General features: G+C 65.8%; 1 protein-coding gene across 2 annotated transcripts in view; it reads left to right on the top strand.

The window, feature by feature from the left end:
• The window catches only part of TTYH3 (tweety family member 3), a 30,171-nt gene extending 9,289 nt beyond the window's left edge, over positions 1 to 20,882 (top strand). The window contains exons 2-15 of one of the 2 annotated variants that reach the window (XM_058709855.1): positions 4,608 to 4,777; positions 4,939 to 5,050; positions 5,189 to 5,409; positions 5,688 to 5,783; positions 6,931 to 7,003; positions 7,285 to 7,360; positions 9,465 to 9,520; positions 10,175 to 10,267; positions 12,328 to 12,420; positions 12,883 to 13,019; positions 14,731 to 14,904; positions 15,421 to 15,496; positions 16,174 to 16,250; positions 17,683 to 20,882. In XM_058709855.1, coding sequence (XP_058565838.1) covers positions 4,608 to 4,777; positions 4,939 to 5,050; positions 5,189 to 5,409; positions 5,688 to 5,783; positions 6,931 to 7,003; positions 7,285 to 7,360; positions 9,465 to 9,520; positions 10,175 to 10,267; positions 12,328 to 12,420; positions 12,883 to 13,019; positions 14,731 to 14,904; positions 15,421 to 15,496; positions 16,174 to 16,250; positions 17,683 to 17,698 — 1,470 coding nt within the window. In that variant the 3' untranslated portion in view covers positions 17,699 to 20,882. The remainder of the gene's footprint in view (positions 1 to 4,607; positions 4,778 to 4,938; positions 5,051 to 5,188; positions 5,410 to 5,687; positions 5,784 to 6,930; positions 7,004 to 7,284; positions 7,361 to 9,464; positions 9,521 to 10,174; positions 10,268 to 12,327; positions 12,421 to 12,882; positions 13,020 to 14,730; positions 14,905 to 15,420; positions 15,497 to 16,173; positions 16,251 to 17,682) is intronic. The other variant, XM_058709854.1, reaches the window with a different exon arrangement.
• Positions 20,883 to 21,102: the final 220 nt, after the last annotated feature.

The raw sequence follows: 21,102 nt of genomic DNA, 5'->3' as shown, positions 1-21,102 counted from the left end.
ATTTGGTCGGAGCCCAGATGCTGATCAGGCATTTCCCATTCTCTTTCTGAATGGAGAATGGACCCCGGGGCGGTGAAGGGGACGGCAGCCCACGTAGCCGCGGGCACGGGGGGGGGGGGGGGGGGGAGAGGGGGGCGGGGCTGTCCCCTGGAATCTGGCATCGGGAGGTGGGGGCAGAGGGCACGCCAGGCACCCCCATGCCTGGCTCGTGCACCCAGATGGCGACGGGCTCTGCATGTTCACCGTGATGGGCTGCACCCTGCCCAGCTCCGGTGCCCTCCTGTGTGAACCGGGAGGGTGCTGGCACCTTCCATGGGGGCTGTGGGAAGCTGCTGTGGTACAGGCCCCGTAGCCTGATGTCCTGCCAGAGAGAGAGCTCCCCAGCTTCTCAGACCTTGGGGTGGGGAGCCGGGGGGCCATGTTTCTGCACACCCACTGTGTGCCAGGCCTCAGTGCCAGAGGGGGCACTGCCCCAGCTAAATCGATGAGCTCAGCAAGGCCTTGCCTTCCTGGGGGAGGTCTGGGCAGACAGACCCAGCACAGAGATGGTAGAAATAGGGTCCCTTCCTCATAGGAAGGAGGCTTCCTGGAGCCGGGCAGACAGACCAGGAGGGGATGAGGTGGAACCTTGGATGCCTGGCTCCCAGCATGTAGGGTTACAGGGGTGAGGTGGGAGTGAGGTGGGCACCCGTGCTTCTGTCTGCCATTGCCTCCAGAGAAGCTTCTGGAAAGTAACTCACCCCTTTGGTACCCAGGACACACGATCACCATCAAGCCTGGCCCTGGGGTTCCTGGGGCAGTGAGTGGTCCTCCCCTAGCCCCTGCCCTGCGAGAGGCAGGGATGGGACGGGAGCATCCTCCGCCCCCAGGCAGGCGGCCCTACCTGTGTGCGAGGCTGCCCCTGGCTGGCTGGCTGCCTTCCCCGCTTCCCAGTCTGCTCCAGCAGCCAGGTGCTTGGGACGCCCTCCCCTGCCCACGGCCCCTGGGAGCTTCCAGCCACGGGCTGCTGTGATCACAGGGTGACACCTTCATGTGCACGTGGGCGAGCATGTGTGTGAATATACGGGTGTAGGCGTGTGTGTGCACGAGGACGTGCTTGTGCGTGTGCGCGTAGGGGCACAGACGTGTACGTGCTCACCTTGTGCGTGAGCAGCCCTGGAACACCGCCCCCCCCCCCCCCAGCAGCCAAGGTGCCCACTCTCTGCCCCCAGCCCACCAGGCTGTGTGGTGACAGAGAGAGCCCTGGGGGTAGCAACCCCTGGGGACCCTCACCTTTCCTGGGGGACCCCCACGGGGATGCTCTTCTGAGCGTTTACAGGGATTCGCTTGTGTAGTCCTCAGTCACCCGGTCAGGACAGTGACGCACCCATCTCCACTTTATAGGTGGGGAAACTGAGGCATGGGGGTGCGGTCCCTGACTCAAGGTCACATCTCTGAGCCAGGCTGGGCAGCATTTGAACCTTGCTGCTTTGGCTCCCTGGGCTGTCCCGCTTGGGCAGCGGTTTCAGGGTGGCTGTGGGGGAAGGGCAGAACACGCCTCCCTCGCACCTCGGTCCAGGTTCTCGGCCTCCCGGGGCCCATGTGACCCAGTCATCAACTGAGAGGGGTCTGGCACGGCTGCCGGGGACCCCGCTCCCACAGGGGGGCTGGGGAAGGCTCACACACTGCACAAAGGCAGAAATGGGGTGCGGAGAGCAGCAGGGCCTGACCGGAGACCGCACGGGGCCTCTTACGTGGTGGCAGAGCCGGGCTCAGACCAGGGGCCTCCCACGCTCAGCTGAAAGGAGCTACTAACAGGATTCTGGTTCTGTTTTAATTACAACGTTGGTACAACTTGGTGGTTTTAAAAAAAAAAAAAGAAAAAACCCGAAAAAGACACACAACAACAAACAAAACAAACCAAATCAAAGCCGTAGGAGGACACCCAAGAAAGGTACAGCGTGACTCCCGCCCACAGGGGCACAGCACCTTCCAGACTCAGCCTGTGGTGGCCTCTGCCCATGCTGCTCTTCCCTGACCTTCTGGACAAGGACGGCCCCCGCCAGGGAGGCGGCCCGGGTGCTCCCACCTGTCCGGCTCTTTCTGGCCTCCATGGCCCAGCTGGGGTCCAGCAGCTCCAGGCACCCCGGGGCCCTGGCATGCCTCCCCCCGCCCCCAGGCTCCCCCCAGGCGCTAGGGCCCCCCTCCCCCCTCCCCGATTGGCCGGCAGTGCGGATCTTACCTTGGGTTTCTCATCTGGCAAACGGGAGTGGGTGGTCCCGGCACCACTGAGGCAGCGATCTGGGCCTGTGAGCACTTTGATGAGTCGTGATGTCCCCTTGGCCAGGCTGGGTGGGCTCAGGGCCCCCAGCTGGGGGCCTGTTTGGGTTCCGCCTGCCCTGGTCCCAACTGCCCTGCCTCGGGGCAGGGGTTCCTCAAGAGAATGTGTGTTGGTGCATGTATTTAAACACCAGCACCGAGCCATCCGTGTCCTGGGCTTTCCTGGATTGTGTCCAATTGGGGGAGGGGGGAATCAGGCAGGAGAGGAGGTGGCACCGTGGGAGGGGTGGGGCTACTCCAGCCAAGGCCAAGGGAGGTCAGTCAGAGCAGAGGGTGGCCTCCAGGGGGACCATCTGCACAGGATGGGGATGGGCAGGGGCTCATTCTGGGTGAAGGCTTCCAGGTGGGGGTGTGGTGGGCCTCTGGGGGCTTGGGGGAGGGGAGGAACCTGCAGGCAGGACCGGTGACAGGGGCTGGAGGGTGGCCTTTGTTATGGAAGCACAGAGGTCCCAGGGGTGGTGCTGTGTTCTGCCCTTTGCCTGTGAGGAGGGGATGGGCAGGGCCTGTGGCACCCGGGCCAATGTCCGGCCTGTGCCTGTGAGGGCAGACCCGGGGAGCCCGGAAGAGAGTGCTGTTGCAAGCACTGGGATGTGTATTGACACGCAGGGCGGGGTGGGGTGGGTCAAGGGCGGTGCCGGGTTCCAGGACCCTTAAGGTGAGCCCCCTCCGTGGCGGCCCCCGGCCTGCGACATGCCCTGATTCCTGCCCGGACGCCCCTGGCTGCGGCCCGGGTCTTGGGAATACCCTCTGTGACTTGAGCGCGGCTGACGAGGTGGCCCTGGTACCGGCCCCCCGGGGGCCTGCTTCCCTCCCACCCGCAGCTTGTGAGCAGGAGCGGTTGGGACCCAACGGGCCGTCCTGCCAGGGCAGAGATGGTAGGCACCCTCAGCCTGGAGGAGCACCGGAGGGTGCCAGCCCCCAACGCTCGTTGCGCCCCGGCAGGGCAAGGCCGCGGCCTGTGACTCCGGCTTCATGGCGTCACCCCGGTCTGCCCCTGGATGGTTCCTCCCTCCTGTGCCTCGTGGGGGAGGCCCGAGGCCCAGCCTCCAAACAGCTCCTGGCTCCCTGGGCCCCGGTGTTGCTCTGAAGCGTGGCTGCTCGGTGCCTCCCTGGTCAGGTGGGAGGGGCCCTCCCCAGGTGTGGGGGTGGCCAGGGATGGTGAGCCTAGTGGGAGACCTTCGGGGCCAGCGGGCTCCTGCGAGGGCAGGGAGACAGCTGCTGGGCGCCAGGGCGTCTGCGGCTCAGCCTCTCTTCCCAAGGGGGCCCTGAAGGGGGCAGGTGGGCATTCTCCCCCAGCAGCACCCCAGTGTTCAGGCCTGGGGAGGGAGGGTGTTTCCAGGCCCCCCGGGGCCCAGCGTCTCTATGGCACTTCCAGTGTGGACTGAGAGCCAGTGTGCAGTGGTGAACCTTCTGTGTGGGACTTACTTGTCCCCCCCGCCCCCATGAGGTGCACGTGGTCAGGCCCGGCCTACAGCGCTAACAGGCCACGACTCCCACCCCAACAAGGGACGTGTGCTGAGGCCCCAGAGGTGCCATGACGCCGGTCCTTCCTCCGAATCTTCTCTGAAGCCGGTTTCTTTACCAGTAAAATGGGGAGGGGGGGCGCTGGGCCAGGTAGAATGACGAGTGTGGCACCCAGGGGAGACAGCGCTGGGCCTACGGCATGTGTCCCTGCTTCCCATGGGGGATGCTGACCTCGGTGCCGGGAGAGGGCCCAAGGGGGCTCTTCCTCCTCCCCTGGTGACTCCCGGACATGGCTGGATAATTCTGGGCCCCTCAGGCTGCCCCGGCCCCAGGGGCTTGCAAAGGTGGCCAGGTCCAACTCAGTCTCTTGCGGGCCTTCACCGAGACCCTCCGCCAGCCTCTTCTGGGGAGAGCACTGCCCCCTTTTACGAAAGAGAAGACCGAGGCTCTGGGAGATGAGGGGCCTTCCTCGGCGACATGGCCATCAGCAGCTGTGCTGGCCCTTCCCAGGGGCCCCTGCCCACCCAGCACCTCCTTACTGGACTTGGTCAGGGACCCCTGTTTGGACCTGTCCTATGTCCTGCCTTGGGCCCTGGGGCCCAGGAGGTGAGGGGCCCCCGCAGGGAGGGGCACAGGGCCCGGGAGGACTCCATGGCCGTGCCCGTCTGGCTTCTCCGAATGTGGCTTGGGTCCCGGACAGGGCTAAGGACGGGGGTCACTCGAGTGTTGGGAGCCTCTGTCCCCCGAGCTGGAGGACGGGCGGGTGGGAGCGAGCCCGGGTGCCGGCGTCCGCACCTCCAGCGCCGCCTCCCGGCCTCCCACAGGCGCTGCTGCTGCTGGGGGCCGCCGCGCTGGCCTGCCTCGCCCTGGACCTCCTCTTCCTGCTCTTCTACTCTTTCTGGCTGTGCTGCCGGCGGCGCAAGAGCGAGGAGCACCTGGACGCCGACTGCTGCTGCACCGCCTGGTGCGTCATCATCGCCACGCTGGTCTGCAGGTGAGCGCGGGGCGGGGCCGGGCTGGGGGGGGGGGGCGGGCCTGGTGGCGGGGGAGGGGGGGGGCGGCCCGATGGAGGCGGGGCCTGACCGGGAGGGGCGGGGCCGGGGCGGGGCCAGCGAGGGGCCCGGCCGCGCCCTCAAGAGCCCCGCCCCGTCCCAGCGCCGGCATCGCCGTGGGGTTCTACGGCAACGGGGAGACCAGCGACGGCATCCATCGGGCCACCTACTCGCTCCGCCACGCCAACCGCACGGTGGCAGGGGTCCAGGACCGCGTGAGTGGCCGTCCGACGGGGAGGGGGGCTCTGTGCCTGCATCCCGTGTCTGCGTGCGTGCCCGAGGGGTGGGCGTGTGCGCGGAGCGTGCCGGGAGCGGGTCTGCGCCCGGGCTCACCGGCCCCCGGCCCGGCGCAGGTGTGGGACACCGCGGCCGCGTTGAACCGCACGGCAGAGCCCAGCCTGCAGAGCCTGGAGCGGCAGCTGGCCGCGCGCCCAGAGCCCCTGCGCGCAGTCCAGCGGCTGCAGGGCCTTCTCGAGACGCTGCTGGGCCACACCGCGGCCATCCCCTTCTGGAGGAACCCGGCCGTGTCCCTGGAGGTGCTGGCCGAGCAGGTGGATCTCTACGACTGGTACAGGTGCGGCTGGCCCTCTTTTCTGTCCGCCCCGCCTGGCCCCTAGTGCCTGGGTGCTAGTCACCCTCCACAGGCCCGGTGTCTGAGTTGTTATGGGTGGGGCCGCCGTGTTCCCCGGGACTTCTTTTACCAGAACTGATGGCAGCCCCATATCCCGGAGCTGCCTGCGGATGCCCCTCTGGGCCCCAGGCCGTTCCCTCAGCTCTGCCAGGCCCCCCGAGCAACGCCCCCGTCCCTGCGCCCCACGCACACCCACCCCCACCCCCACCGTGTACCCACAGGTGGCTGGGCTACTTGGGTTTACTGCTGCTCGACGTGGCCATCTGCCTGCTGGCGCTGGTCGGCCTCATCCGCAGCTCCAAGGGCATTCTCGTCGGGTGAGTCTGTGGGGTGGAGGGGCGGAGGGCAGGGGTGAGGCGCCCGCAGCACCTTCTTCCCTGAGGCGGCCCTTCCCTCCCCACCCTCATCTGTGGGTCTGGCCACAGGTTTCCCACCACGGAAGCCCGCTCCGGCAGTTCTCCTGGGGCCCTTGACCCGTGCCCCTGTGGTGGGCACATCCGCCCTGTCCGTCCTTGGTTCCTGCTGGGCTCCCTCCCCACTGAGCCTGCGTATTGTAACCCAGACACCTGAACACCTGTCCAGGTCACCAAGTCATGGGGACACCGGAAAGTCAAGCTGGCCACGTCCCCGGCCTGGAGGCAGTCTGGGCTCGTCGCCCTGCTGTGCCGCCCACTCACCTGGCCACCTTGGGCCGGTGGCTTTTTGGCACTGATAACTCTGTCTCGTCCTCCGAGACGCGACAGTGCTAGCTGTCTGCGGGTAGCAGCTGTCGCTTCCTCACTGAACAGTTGAACAGCCGTGTCCTGTGCCCTCCCCGGGCCGGGCACGGGAAGAGACCAGTGAACAGGCGGGCCCCTGTAGCGCCTTGTGTCCGGGGCGGCAGGGGGGGGGGGGGGGGGCGCTGCTGTGGAGGAAAGGAGAGCAGGTGGGGGTGGGGGGACGTGCAGGCGGGCAGGCCAGTCTGTGGCACGCGTGCTCCGCAAGGAGCCCTGGCAGGGAGGGGACTGGACGTCTGACCACCAGCACGTGGGCCTGCAGCGAGGGATGTGAGTGGCAGCAGGGAGGCCTGAGTGCATGGACAGCAGGGACCGGGGAGGCAGGTGAGGCTGGGCCTTGGGCGAGGCAGGTGTGAGCCCCATGGGTCTGGCCCAGGCTAACGGGCCCCTCCGGCCACGCTGTGGAGAGCAGGGTGAGGGCTGAGACGCGTCACCTGCTGGCGGGAGGGGAAGCAGGGAGACCTTCCTTCCTGGCCCTCCCCTGAGCCCCACCCAGCCCGCCCCAGGTGGGAGGGAGACGCATCTGTGCCCAGTCTTCAGGTGGCTCTGGCTAAGGCCAGACCACGGAGGAGCCACAGCCCCCGTGAGGGCAGACCCCCCCCCCCAGATGTTCCTTGGGGACCCGGCCCTCTGGCCTGCAGCCACCCCAGCAGCCTGGGGGTCACTGATTGGCGTCCTTTGCCCCAAGGGTCTGCCTGCTGGGGGTCCTGGCCCTGGTCATCAGCTGGGGTGCACTGGGTTTGGAGCTGGCCGTGTCCGTGGTGAGTGGCGGAGGGGAAGCGTGATCCCTCTGTGCTGGGCCTCAGCATGAGGGGGGGGCTGGGGAAAGTCCTACTCTTCTCCCTTCCCGCCCTACCCTGGGGTATCGAGGTTCCGCGAGGAGTGGGGACCTTCCCATGGGCACACAGCAAGTCAGTGCCTCCCCACATCCCTGTTTTACCTTCTGGAGCTAAAAGTGAACCTGGGAGTCAGGCTGTATCTCTGAGAGCTAAAGGCTGGCTTAGCCTGGTCACCCCATCTGCCTTGCCTGCACCCGTCCCAGGGCTCCAGCGACTTCTGTGTGGACCCCGACACCTACGTGACCAGGATGGTGGAGGAACACTCCGTGCTGAGTGGGGGTGAGTCTGAAGCTGGCACCCCAGAGGCCAGGCTGGGGAGACCCAACTGAGCGAGGACAAAGCATCCTCTCCCTCATGGGTCCTTGGTCTAGGGGAGGCAGGACCCACACACAGCAGGAAGCTAGTGAGTGAACAGGAACACCTGTGAGTGGCGGGGGGTGGGGGGCTCTGAGAATGAGGACAGGTGCTGTGTGAGGCCAGATGACAGGGGAGGGGTGACGGTGGAGCTGGGTGACAAGGGTGCAGCAAGTGACGACAGGCTACTTCAGAGCAGACAGTGTGGCCTACCAAAGAGGTAGCATTTAAATTGAGCCAGGGAAGGCTGTGTGTCTTGTGCAAAGGCACCGGGGCAGAGACAAACCCAATGTGTTTGTAAGGCAGAAAATAGATCCTCTGTGAGAGGAGAGGGTGGGGAGGCCAGCAGGGACAGGTCGAGGAAAGGAACTTGGACTTAATTCTAGGGAGTCCGTTGGAAGTGGGAAGCCTGGGAAAGACATGGCCCATGATTCAGTTTCTTTTTCAAAGTTTCTTTGGGCTGTGGGAGCAACACGGAGGTCAAGCGGGAAGGCAGGGAGGTTGTTGAAGTTCTCCAGGCAGGGGGCAGGTGCCTTGAGCCAGCGGGGCGAGAGGTGAATGGGGACGTGCCGTGAGGGAGCGTGATGGGGCTTCTGAAGAAGCAGGATGTAGGGAGGGAGGAACTGATGCCCTGTTCTCTGCCTGAGCAGCTGTCCTCACAGGAGCCATGGACTGAGCTGGGGGCAGAGAGCGTGTCTGGGGCTGGGTGCGTGTTGACCATCTCAGGAGGCAGGTGCATGTGGGACTGGGCTCGGGCACGGCCAGAGCTGGATGGCGCTAAGCTCATCGTTTGCCCTTGCTGTGAATGCCGTGTGCTCCTTGGGAGAAGAGTCGAGGGACCGTCCCCCCAGGGATAGGAGTTCTGCGTGGCCTTGAAAGACTGGCCCTCACGGGACCGTCTTCTTCTCTTTGCCCGAGAAAGCCACAGAGAGGAGCCTGTGGTCAGGTTTTTAGCTTATTTGGTTGAAGGAACCGTTTCCACCTAAGCCAGAGGAGCCCCCGCAGTGGGGTAGGGTGGATGTGCCCAGCTGAGACCTGGCAGGACTGGTGACAGCTGTTACCACCGCTGTCGCTGGCCCCGGTGCCATCAGCCTTTCGGGTCCTCGCTGCTCAGGGCTCTGGGGCCATTGGCAAGTGCGAGCAGCCCCCGGCCTCACATGAGTACAGGCTCCTGCCTGCGAGCCACAGGCCGCCCCTCGCGGGCCAGGCAGAGCCAGGTGGCCCACGTGAAGTGGGTTTTCACTTAAGCTTGGTGGGAGCCCAGGCCCGAGGAGTCAAGCGTAGGAGCCCCGTGGGAAGCTGCCCCAGACTGCGGCCAGCCCTGCGCCTAAGCCCTTGCTCCTGGTCCCTCCCCATCTTGCACTGGGCCCCGGAGGGACCCCAGAAGGGAGGCACCTGGAACTCCAAAGCCAGTGTCCACTGCTTCAGGGAAGGGTCCTGAGGGGCCAGAGAGCGTTGTGGGGGGCACTGGGGCAGGCAGAGTCCAGGGCTCCTCCCTCAGCCGCAGCCAGGCTCAGGTCTCCTAGGGTTTTTTGAATCCGAACCGTAAGTGAATCCCCACCTTCGGATATCGGACGCTGAACCGACACCTGTTTGAAGGGCGATGAGACAGGCAGGCCCCCCGAGTCCTGGGTGCTCCAGGCTGCAACGTATGGGCTGTGTCACCTCCTCTTTCGGGCGATGCTCTGGCCTAAGAACTATTATTCTGCCCAAGTGACCCCCGAGCAGATGCATCCCCGGGCGTCTTCTGACCCCTTGCCTACCTCCGGTGCCCTGTCTGCTGCTCCAGAGGGAGGGGAGGGACAAGGGCTGCACCCAAGAGACCGCTGTGTGTGCTGCAGGGACACTGCCCGGGGCGGAGGGTCTGGGCGCCGGCCCCGGGCTCTTGGAGGCCACATCCCCTCTCACGTGTGCTCGAACGCACCCAGGCACCCCATGCAGACACACGCACGCACGGGCGCGCACACGTAGGCACACAAGGCACACGCAGGCGGCCGGCCTCACTCGGCCACCCGACCTCTCTCCGCAGACATCTTGCAATACTACTTGGCCTGCTCGCCCCGTGCCTCCAACCCCTTCCAGCAGGTGAGTGCCGGGGGTGCTCCTGCCCCGGTGCGGGCGGGAGGGGGCCACACGGGCCCTGAGCCCCACGGCCCCCAACCCCTCCCAGACATGAGTGGGCCCTGGGACCCGAGGAGCAGCCGGATGAAGGCCATGCTGACATCACTAACTGCCCCTGGGGTCAGCGCCCTGATGCCCTCGGCACAAGCCTTTTGGGGTGGACGGCCTACCGCCCTGAAATACCTGGGATTCCTTTCGTTTCTTGGGTTCCCCTGGGTGGCCCTGCAGAGCGAAGGCAAGCGTCGCCCTGCGGGAGGGGTCCCGTGCCCACCTCTGGAATGACAGGACAGGTGTCGTCAGGGTGGAGTTTGGAGGGAAACCCTTCAGCCCCCTGCCTGGCACTCCACGTGACTGCATGGCCCTCTGGGGTCCCGAAAACCACCTGTTTCAGAGACACCATGTTTTTGGTGATCTGTCTCATCTCTGCGTACGTGGGCAGGCTCGTGGGGAGCCAGGGAGGGGTGTCCCGCGGGCCCACGGAGCAGAGTGCCTACGGGCTGGCGCAGGCCCGGGGCAGCGGGCCTGGCAGACCCGTGTCGGGGGGTGGGGGGGCAGCCCTGGGGTGGGAGAGACGGGCTGCCCCTGCCCCTGCCCGTCAGCTGCCTGTCTGTGGAGCAGAAGCTGTCTGGCAGCCACAAGGCGCTGGTGGAGATGCAGGGCGTCGTGGCCGAGCTGCTGAAGACCGTCCCCCGGGAGTACCCGGCCACCAAGGTGAGTGGGTGGGCGGCGGGCCAGCTGGCCAGCTAGAGGGCTAGATGCTGCGAGGGGCAGTGCCCCCTGCCGGGCTCCTGCAGAGGTCCCTGCCTCTTCCACACCCTTCCCGGCGGTGCCCTCCCTTCTCCCTTGTGTCCACCCTTCATCTCCCTGGACAATTGCGGGAGGCTTTTAAAAACAGGTTTGTTTCTTACTTCTTTTTAACGTATGTACGTGTATACGTATTTCTCGACGTTTGTTTATTTTTGAGAGAGAGAGAGAGAAAGAGCGCGCGCGCGCAGGGGAGGGGCAGAGAGAGAGAGGGAGTCACAGAATCCGAGGCGGGCTCCAGGCTCCGAGCCGTCAGCACAGAGCCCGACGCGGGGCTCCAACCCACGAGCCGTGAGATCATGACCTGAGCCGAAGTCGGACACTCGACCGACTGAGCCCCCCAGGCGCCCCTCTGGTTTTTATTTTTAAAGTAATGCATGCTGTTTGAGTTAAAAGAAATAAGGAATAATAAGGAAAATAGGGACAGATGTGGGAACAAAGGAAGGTCCACCCCCCAGCCCGTAGGGGTGTTCCGGGACTTGGAGGGCTGATGTTCTGGGGTCTGAGCACTTCACCCCACACCTTTGCTTCCATGCTCCTGGCAAATCCCAGGCTCCCCGAAGGTGCCGGTCAGCCCGTGGGAACCCTGCCCGGCCCGTGCGCACCACTGCAGAGTGGGCACGGCTCGGCTCTCAGCCTTTTTTCTGTGACCAGCTGGATCTTCTGTAGTAAACTCACGAAATTTAAGTTAAAAGAGCGCACGCATGTTAAAGTTACTTCCTATTTCTGGTATAGCCAGGGCGTCCCCTGGGTGTTTGGCAATTGAGCCGATAGGTAGGTACATCCTTGTGCCGGGGCCGCCAGAACAGACCGCACGCCGGGGGCTTAGGCAGCAGAGACGGATTTCCCGACATTTCTGGAGGCTGGAGGTCAGGGGCACGGGCCAGGGCACGGGCAGGGCCGCGACCTCCTGAGGCCTCTCTCCATGGCGTATCGACACCACATTCTCATGTCCTCACGCCCGCGTCCCTCTGCGCGTGTCTGTGCCCCGACCTCTTACAAAGACGTCAGTCTTAGTGGATTGGGGCCCACCCTCGTGACCTCTGCTTACCCTAACTACCTCCTTAAAGACTCCGTCTCCAAATACGCGTTTTGAGGTATTGAGGGTTAGTAACGCATATGCAACGTGAATTTGGGGAGCGGGGACACAATTCAGCCCCTAATAAATAGTGAGTTTTGTCATCCTGAAATCCGTTTCCGACTCACAGAGCGTTCCTCGCATGTGTTATAAAAGGCAGTGCTGGGGGGCGCCGGGGTGGCTGTCGGTTGAGCGTCTGACTTTGGCTCAGGTCATGATCTCGCAGATTGTGAGTTCAAGCCCCGCGTCGGGCTCTGTGCTGACAGCTGGGAGCCCGGAGCCTGTTTCAGATTCTATGTCCCTCTCTCTGCCCCTCCCCTGCTCGCGCTCTGTCTCTGGCTCAAAAATAAATAAACATTAAAAAAGAAAAAGGCAATGCCAGGTCCAGTGGTCGATCTAGAGGAGTTGCTGTCGACCCTGAAATGTGTCTGTGAGGTCATCTCTCCACGGAGATGTGGCTGGAGGTGCCCGCGTACACACAGACACACGCGTGCACGCACAGACATGCACACACATGCTACAGGATCCGGCTCGGTCTGTACAGAGGGTTCGGATGATGTTTTGTCATTTAAAATGCCATGAACGCTTTCCCTTTCGCCGTTCTGTAAACTGAGATTTGTAAAAGAACCAGACCCCCGTCAGAAGACATGTGGGTGTTTGCCGCCTCTCCTGTTTTGACAGGCATCGGTGGGTCCTACTTTCTCCACTCCACTCGAATCCTCAACAGTCCCCCTGAGGCCAGGGCACAGACTCGGGTCATCGTTTCTAGAAGCCCGGGGTCCTCAGCGCCTGTTCCAAGACCACGGGTGTGGGTGGACAGATACATGGGGGCTCCCAAGGGCCTGTCCTCCTGACTGGTGCTGACCTTGTGTGGCACGTATCCCCCCAGGACCCCCTGCTCCGTGTCCAGGAGGTGCTGAACGGCACAGAGGTGAATCTGCAGCACCTCACCGCCCTGGTGGACTGTCGCAGCCTGCACCTGGTGAGGGCCGGCCTGGGGGGGAGGCCCCCCGGGGGCCACAAGGGGGGGGGGATGGGGGGATAGGAGGGAGCAGCTGGGGATATGGAGCAGGAAGGAGCAGCTGGGGGCAGGAGGGAGCAGCTGGGGGGCAGGAGGGAGCAGCTGGGGGCAGGAGGGAGCAGCTGGGGGTATGAAGCAGGAAGGAGCAGCTGGGGGCAGGAGGGAGCAGCTGGGGGCAGGAGGGAGCACCTGGAAGGGCAGCGGGAACAGCGGGTAGTAGCTTGCGGGTCAGGGGAACAGATGGGAGCAGCCGGGGGTGTGGGGCCTCAGGAGAACGGGAGCTCACCGGAGGGTGGTGAAGTCCAGGGTGGTCCGGGCTGCCGCGTGCCGGGCCGAGGCTCTGGCGCGTCCCATCTCAGCCCGCCCTCCCTGTCTCCCTCCCGGTCCGTGTGGCCTTGCTGTTGCCGGGCCGTCTGGCCTCAGGACTACGTGCAGGCCCTGACGGGCTTCTGCTATGACGGCGTCGAGGGCCTCATCTACCTGGCCCTCTTCTCCTTCGTCACAGCCCTCATGTTCAGCTCCGTTGTCTGCAGTGTGCCACACACCTGGCAGCAGAAAAGGTGAGGGGCCCAGAGCTGGCCTCAGGCCATCCCGCGTGCAGGGTGTTTTAGGGACGCGCCTCTGGACACCCGTGTTCTGGCGCCCGGAGACAGGAGCAGACGCCCCCTCTGCTCCGGACACTCTGCAAGCCTCCGCAGTGCTCTGAGAGTAGAGAGGAGCTCCCGGCCCAGGTGACGTGCGAGTCCAGAGCCGGTGGGGAGAGCCGGGGCGTCCTTGCTGCCGCTGCTGGCTCCGTGCCCCACACCCTTCCCCGCCTCTGACCGGCTGGCCTCGGGGTGTCTTGTCCGTCTTCCCCACCCCGGGGCGTAGATGTGCGGGGCTCGCGTGTGGAAAGAGCAGCTGGTTGGCCGTGGGGACTCGGAGCTTCTACGAGGGAAGGCCCCGGGTGGCCACGGCCTCCGTGGCCCGTTTAGCCGGGTGACCGGGATGGCCGCTACTACCCACGGGGCCTTGACGCTCTTGTCTTTGAAGTGGGGTTCCCGGGAGCCCCTGCCTTAGTCTCCCTGATCAGTACTAGCTTGAGTGGTCTCCGGAGGAACCGGGCCCATCGCCTTGCCTGGGCCCCACACTTCGTCGCCCAGACTCCCCGCCTCCCTTCCCACTTACTTGGGCCGTGGCTGCTTCTTGGTGGCCTGGCTCGGAGGACAGGCAGCTTAGCTCAGATCTCTTCCCTCTGTCTGCATTTCTACTCTGTTGTTTTCTGTGGTGATCCTGCCAGTAGTGGTGTTGGTGACGATGGTGGTGGTGGGGACAACGGGGGTGGTGATGATGGTGGCGGTGGTAACAAAGGTGGCAGCTGTAGGGAAGTGGCTGAGGGACAGACCTGGAATCACATTCCGTGGATCCAGATCCCGGTTCTGCCATTGCTTATAGGATGACCCCGGGCAAGTCACTTGAGCACTCTGGGCCTCCAGCGCCCTAACTGTAAACGCGGGTTGTAAAGAGCCCGCCTCTCGGGGTCGGGTAGGCACCAGAGGAACCGCTACGTGTGAGGGCTTAGCCCCGGGCACGGCTGGGAGTGGACACATTGGCCAGCTGCTACCACTGTCCTGCTCCTCTGGCTGCAAGGGGTCAGAGAGGGCACTGTACGCTCGCGGTCACCCGGCTGGTGGGCAGGAGGCGGGACAGGAGCGCAGGCCTGGCTGGCCTCGGCCGACACCACCAGGCAGCCCCGCCTCGAGTCCAGTCTGGGAGCGTACAGGACGCGCTGGGCCTGCGGGTGCGCCAGAGGCCTGGCCCCGGCCGCCCGCCTTGCCTCACCTCGCCCCGCCTCGCCCCACCTCGCCCTACAGCTCCCTGGGCACAGTGGGTAGGAAACACGCAGCAGAGCAAGAGGGCTGGGCTCAGGCCTCCCGGGGACGCACAGTCCCCGTGGGCTCAGGCCACCCAGAGATGCAGGCAGAGACCTGCAGGGCCAAGAGAGGCCACCCCCACTTCCGGGCACCCCACTCTCTGCCCCGCGGGAGGGACCGTGGCCCCTCGTGCTCATAGGCAGACCGCATCCGGGTGTACGGGCTGAGGCACGGGGCCCTCGGCGCCCCCGTCTCAGAGGATGAAGCCAGGGTGACCTGCCCACAGTCCCGTAGTCCATACCTGACCAAGCCGGGGTCGGAACGAGGTGTGTCTGCATCCGAGCCGACCCCACACGGGCCTGGCGGCTGGCCACCTCGGGTCCGGGTCTGAACCCGCGCCGGGTGTCCTTCCCTGCAGAGGCCCCGACGAGGATGGGGAGGAGGAGGCGGCCCCGGGGCCCAGGCAGGCACACGACAGCCTCTACCGGGTGCACATGCCCAGCCTGTACAGCTGCGGGAGCAGCTACGGCAGCGAGACCAGCATCCCAGCTGCGGCCCACACCGTCAGCAACGCCCCGGTCACCGAGTACATGTGAGTTGCGCCGGGAGCCGGAGGGGGGTGGGTAGGCGGGGACGGGGGCGCAGGCCGTGCGGAGCTCCGTGTGCCCCGCTGCGGGACAAGCTGGGAGGGCCAGAGCAGGGGCCAGTCGGGCAGTCGGAAGGGGCCTCCGTGGGCGCTGCCCAGGCTCTGGGCGGGGTCGCCCAGGCACACCAGGCTCGCGGCCACGATGAGGCTACTCGGTTAGGTGGAGGCTGTGTGCGAAGGGTGCGGGGATGCCGTGGCCGACAGCCCGGGGCCGGCCGCATGGTGGGCGGGCATCCGGGTGGGCTCTGGCTGGGCCGAGGCAGCCTTGGGTCGAGCCCTGGGTTACTGTGCCGGGGTCACGGGCGCCTCAGGCCCTTGCCAGGGGCCGCATGCAGGGTGGCGAGAACGCACAGGGCTGGAGAGGGCCGGGCACAGGTAGGTGGGCACAGAGTCTGCCTGGCTCTAGAAGGGTCTCTGCTCGGCCGGCGGCCGCTCACAGCCCCTCTCCCCTCACCACCGCAGGAGCCAGAATGCCAACTTCCAGAACCCCCGCTGTGAGAACACGCCCCTCATCGGACGCGAGTCCCCGCCGCCCTCAGTAAGTCTCAGGCCGGGGCGGGGGTGCTGCGCGGCTGCCTTGGCGGTCATGTCGCTCTCGCGGGCAGTGCGGGCCCGGCGGGGTGGCGAGGAGCCTCCAGTGCTGGGGCTGGAGGAGGCGGGCCGGGTGGGCCGGGTGGGCCCACAAGCTGGCCTTGAAGGTACCCTGAGCCCCAGCCACCTGGCGGGCCAGCTCGACCCTGAGGGGCCCTAGCTTCTCCTTTGTCACGCGGGCCCGCTTCCTTTCATTTCCTCCGTTGACTCCCTGAGCTCGGCCCGACACTCAGCCTCTGGCACTTCCAGCCGCTGTCCCCTCTGGCCTCGCTGAGACAGAAAAGAGGGGACAGGGTGGTTTGGCACCCAAGAGAAGGAAGTTGCAGACTGACGGGCCCCGGTGGCCTTGCTGGACGAGGTGGGCTGCAGAGGACAGGGCCAGAGAGGCTGAAGGCCACCCGCCTTCAGAGGGGCATGTGTGCGGTGGCCCCGTCCTGCCCTGCAGCCGCCGGGGCGCCCTCGACCCGGACCGGGGCCGTGTGGGCTCGCGGGCCAGGTAGCCCTCGTCATCGGCACCGTGCTCTGGCCCCCCACAGCCTGCTGCGGGCGGGGCCTACACCCCGGCGTTGAGGCCGCCCTCTCTCTCTCTCTCTCCTGCACCCCTCCCGCCCCGGGCCCTCCTAGCGCTATCTGGCAGGCTGGCAGTTTAAGCCCATGGATAGTGCCCGAACGCTGTGGTGGCCGTGCCCTCAGAGTGACAGGTACTGACCCGCCCCAGGTGCCCTGCCCTGCACCGCCTGCCCACTGCGCCTCTCTCCGCCTCATGCTGTCAGCTCACTGCTACCCCCTCACCAGCGCGGACCCTGGGCCCACGTGACGTGCCCCAGGGCCGTCGCAGCTCAGCAGCTGCCGGGCCAGCTCCGGGTCCTTACAAGCCTGTGAGCTCATGAGCCCCCAGCCCAACCAGAGACCTCGTGCCGGCCTCCGGCCCGTGACCCTCACCTCAGGGGCAGTGAGCCCCCTCCCTGCCCCCGGCCCAGCTGCAGATGGCCCCGGCCCCTCTTGTCGCCTCCCAGCAAGGAGACCATCTACCAGGCACCTGGGCGTGCCTGCGCCCAGGCGCCTGGGCTCAGGGAGGCAGAACACGGGTGAGGTGGCACCCCGGGGTGCCCTTGGGGTGCCACTGCGCATGTTCAGAAGTGCACACAGGCGCACGCAGGCAAGCACGCGAGCTGTCCCCGGCCGTGCCCACACGTCTGCGCGGGCCTGCTTGGGCACCTTCAGGGCTCTGGGGTGCCGTCCCCCTCCCCTGCCGCTTGCCCGCGGGATGACACGGCTCCCTGGTGCCCACTGCTCCTCCCCCTGATGCTGTGTCCTGGCCAGCCGCCCGGCACTCTCGCCTTCTTCCCCACCTGGAGTGCCAGGAGGGCTCTAGGGACCAGGGAGCATCGTCCCTCCCCATCTGGGGACTCGGGAGGGGTCAGCGCAGGGCTGTGGGGTCAGCCTGCGCAGGCTCCCTGACCCCGGCAACCCTTGGCACTTGGCCTGGCCTTCGTCCGCGTCCCCTTGGGCTTGTGGCCCTTTGCACCCTGCCTGGCCGCAGTACATGCCTCCTGTGTGTGTGCTCATCGTGAGCGACCCCCGCGCACGCGCACGCACATACACACACACACACACACACACACACACGCTTCAGGTTGGACGAGCGGCGGCCAAGACACCCCGTCCGTGCCCTCCCTCCAGGCGCCTCTGTCCCTGCGTCTAGGAGCTGGGAGGAGCCTGCAGCCCCACAGCCCATGTGACATTCGGGGCCTCCTTTCCTGGGGCGATGGGGCAGAGTGGCCGTGGGGCCTCCTCCTTCCCAGGGCCTGACCTGCTCTCAAAGCCTGACTCCACCCTTGCATGATGGTCTCCCGCTGGGGCAGGAGTCTCCACGTGTCCCCTCAGCCCAGCCCTGGAAGGCAACCTCGACTGAGTGCGCTCCTGTGCCCGGGAGGGGAGCCTGGGGCGTGGGGGCTGGCCTCCGCTCGTGGAGCCCGCCGGCCACTCCCGAGCCCCTCCACCGGGGCTCCGTCAGCCGGGCCACCGCCCTCCTGTCCCGCCCTCGGGTTGCTACTGGCTCACCTCGCCAAGGCCCTCGCGTGGCTGCGTCCGCTGCCCTGCTGACCCCCTCTTCCCCTTGTCTCCCTCCAGTACACCTCCAGCATGAGAGCCAAATACCTCGCCACCAGCCAGCCTCGCCCCGACTCCAGCGGCAGCGGCCACTAGACCGCCCGGCCGGCCACCCGCCCGCCCACCCGCGTGCCAATCGCCCCGCCCTCCCCGTGCCAGCACTGCCGCTTCCACCCGCGACCACTCGCCGGACCCTCCGCACGCACGCCAGGCCCGCTGCCGGCCCCTTTGCGGCCCCCCTTCCCTCCCCTCCCCTCCCCTCTCCTCCTCTCCCCTCCCCTCCCCTCCCCTCCCCTCCCCTCCTCGCAGGGGCATGGAGATGAGGAACTCCGGGCCCGCGCCCTCTCCTCGGGCCACGCGCCTGGATGCCTGTGAGCGATGCCACCAACGCGGGGCCCTCGCCCCCCACGCCTGTCCGCCTCTGAGGACCTGCGTTTGCAGAGCCCTTCCCTGGGCCGGCCCCGGTGCTGTGTCCCTGCCACCTGCCCTGCAGCACGCCGACCCTGTGGACGCCCGCGTTCTCCGGCTCACACCCCAGCCTGCCCCTCCCCTCCTGCAGCTCTGTGCTCCCGAGGCTTCTGTCCACAGGCTGCGCGGCGCCTCCACCGTGCCTGGCACCTGGAGGGGCCTAGGCTCGCACCTGCCCGCCGGGCTCCTGTGCGGAGAGCCCCCGGGGCGCCTCCGTGGCTCTTCCTTTTCTCTCCACCTGAACACAGGCCCCTCTCGTCGCTGCCAGAAGCCTCCTCTGCCTCCGGCCCAGCATTGCTCTTTCCCACAGCGCCCACCCTGCCCGCAGGGCCCAGCCCCCCACAGCGGCGGGAGGACGGCAGGTGCCGCGCTGAGCCCCGGCCGCACACTCAGTGCTGGCCACCTTCTTGGTGCCAAACCCCCTCCCCCACCCCAAGACTTGGCAGCTTGTCTGGTTCGTTTTTGCACTAACCACCTTTGTCACCCTAGGGCAGGCGGACTGCGGGCCGGGCAGCCCTCCCTTCTCGGTTCCCTCTCTGTCTAGGACAGGCGCGGTGTCCCGTGCCGGGCCGTGGGGCTGGACCCGAGCTGGCTGTGAACGTGCCCTCGGCCCCTGCTGCCCCTCTTGGGACTAACCACTAACCTCACCCAGCCTCCGCGGGCACCCCTGGCCGATCCAGAGCCAGCAAGTGTCACCCTGAGTCCGGGCCAGAGATGAGGCCTAAGCCGGCCGGCTGGGAGTCAAGCTGGAGTAGCCGTTTCTTCTCGGGGTGCTGCTGGGGAAAGGGCTGTAGACTGACAGGCAGCCCAGGAGCCTCGAGAGCCGTCCCTGGGCAGGTGCTGCCCCAGGATGACTGTGTCCTAGGGAACGAATGTCCCTTAGGCTGTAGGACCGAGGTCCCTGCGGCCTCAGTCTCCCTACCTGTGAAGTGGGAACAAGGCTTCCCTAAGGTGCTTTGGCTTTAGTGTACAATGTTTGCTGTGTTTCCTGCCGTGGAGGGTAGGCCACCCCCAAATCAGGATGGGAAGTCCCCCGCCAGTCCCAGTCTTGGCCTAGCCAGCCTGAAACGGAGAGGCTCTGGCCTGTGTGTCAAGCCAGGGGCAGCAGAGTACCACCGACAGGCACATGTGAGGGGCCCGGGCCAGGGTCCTGCGGTGGGAGGTGGGCAGCTGGCCAAGCAGCTTACAGACATGTGGGCTCTTCCTTCCATTGCGGGGGCGATGCCCTGCCCCGGGACAGGCCCGGGGACAGGCTGCCTGCCCTTCCTCCACGATCCTCTCTCTGTGCTGGTGTCTGGGACCAAAAGGGCAGGTGGGCTGGAGGCCAGGCCACATCTGCCCCGCCCCTGGGGCAAACCCCTGACCCGGGGAGGGAGGGAAGTGAGCAGGCAAACACTGGGGTGCCCCAGGTGGTCCCGGCGTCTGAGCCCGTGGGCATGGGCAAACCTCACCGCAGGGCATTGTGTGCCCCGGGCCCGGCCCAGCCGTTGTTCTGGGCACCTGCGGCACACCTGCCCAGCTTTTCCTCCGGGCTCCACCGGTGCCGAGAGCGTTCTGGGCCCAGGGTCGGGAGGAGTCCCCGGCAGCCCCACCCGGGTGCCGCCGCTCTCCACCGCTGCTCAGAAGCACAGTCGGCTGACCGCGGCCCTGGGAGGCCGCCCGCAATGTGAATGTACATAGCATGAGAGGCGGGCGCTGCCCGGACAGGCTGTGGACCGCGGCTGTCCTGGGAGTACCCTCCGTGCGTCGTGTGCGTGAGTGCCTGCCCCGTCTGTGACGTCCTCACGTTCTTCTACTCACCGAGGTTGGAGAAAGGAAAAGGAGTGATCCCGAGGGGCTCACACCCAAGCCTCAGTCTCTGGAGGGGAGCAAGTCCTACCATTGGTTTCCTTTCGTTCCAAGTGTTCAGGGTCCCCTTCCTAACCCCCATCCCAGTGACTTCTCCACATCCCTTCCCAACCCTGCACCACTGGGCCTCGCTTCCCCCAGGCCCTTGACAAAGTGGGTAGCAGGTGGGAGGGAGGGTTCCCCCCGGGCCTTGAAGCGCCCCTTCCCACCCCACCCCCCCACCCCCCCACCCCAGCAGGGTCCAGCTGGCTCCCAGGCCCCGGACAGGCTGGGCAGGTGGGAGGCAGGGTCCGACCGGGACACCTGGCTGATGGGACTCCCCATGCCAGCATCCACTGCCCCTGGGTCCCCTGCCACGTCACCCACCCCATCTCACTATGCAATTCCAGCCCAGGTACCATCCCCTCCCTACCCGGGACCCCTGCCCAGCCCCAGACGGGTGGGGGGCCTCCCTGGGGCGCAGCTGGGGGGCAGGCAGAGGGTGGGCAGGGACGTTCTATTTAGCTGTGATGGTTGCGTCTGTGCCACTTTGTTACACATAACCTGTCATTCAATACGATTTTGTTAAGACTCCGGCCCTCCCGGCCCCTCTCCTGGCCCTGCACCCTCTCCCCAGTGTGATTAGTGCTCTGAGCGGGAAGGAGGAACTGAGGCCTGAACCATTCGGCATCTTCCTCCAGAATCTTCCTCCGACCTCCATAGGGCCAAGGCTGTATGTGCTGTCGCTGTGTTTTTTATTTTTATTTTTGGTTTTGGTTTTTTTAACTGGGTTTGGGGTTTGATTTTTATTTCTTTGGGGGCTTTATTTTTCTTGGCAAATAACTAAAAATCTCGTCAATGTAATTTCTGTGGTTTCTATTCAGCTTGGGTTTCATGTTTTAAAATAAACACATTTTAAAAAACAAGCCTCTCTTCCTGAGTTGATTGGGCTCCTGCCGGAGTTTGTGGGCAGTGTGGTCACATGCTGGGAGCCAAAAGACCCCCAGGGGGTGGGGGAGGCCCAGTCGTGGCCGGGGAGCCCACCCAGGTGGGGCTTCATGAGATGGGCACAAACGGTGGTCTTGACACCTTAAAAGCCTCACCCTGCAGTCTGGACGTGCACTGGAGCAGCCCAGGGGGACGGGA

This window comes from Neofelis nebulosa, chromosome 18 (assembly GCF_028018385.1).
Source record: "Neofelis nebulosa isolate mNeoNeb1 chromosome 18, mNeoNeb1.pri, whole genome shotgun sequence".
In the NCBI taxonomy this organism is placed as follows: domain Eukaryota; kingdom Metazoa; phylum Chordata; class Mammalia; order Carnivora; family Felidae; genus Neofelis; species Neofelis nebulosa.
This window is presented reverse-complemented; position numbering and strand designations above follow the sequence as displayed.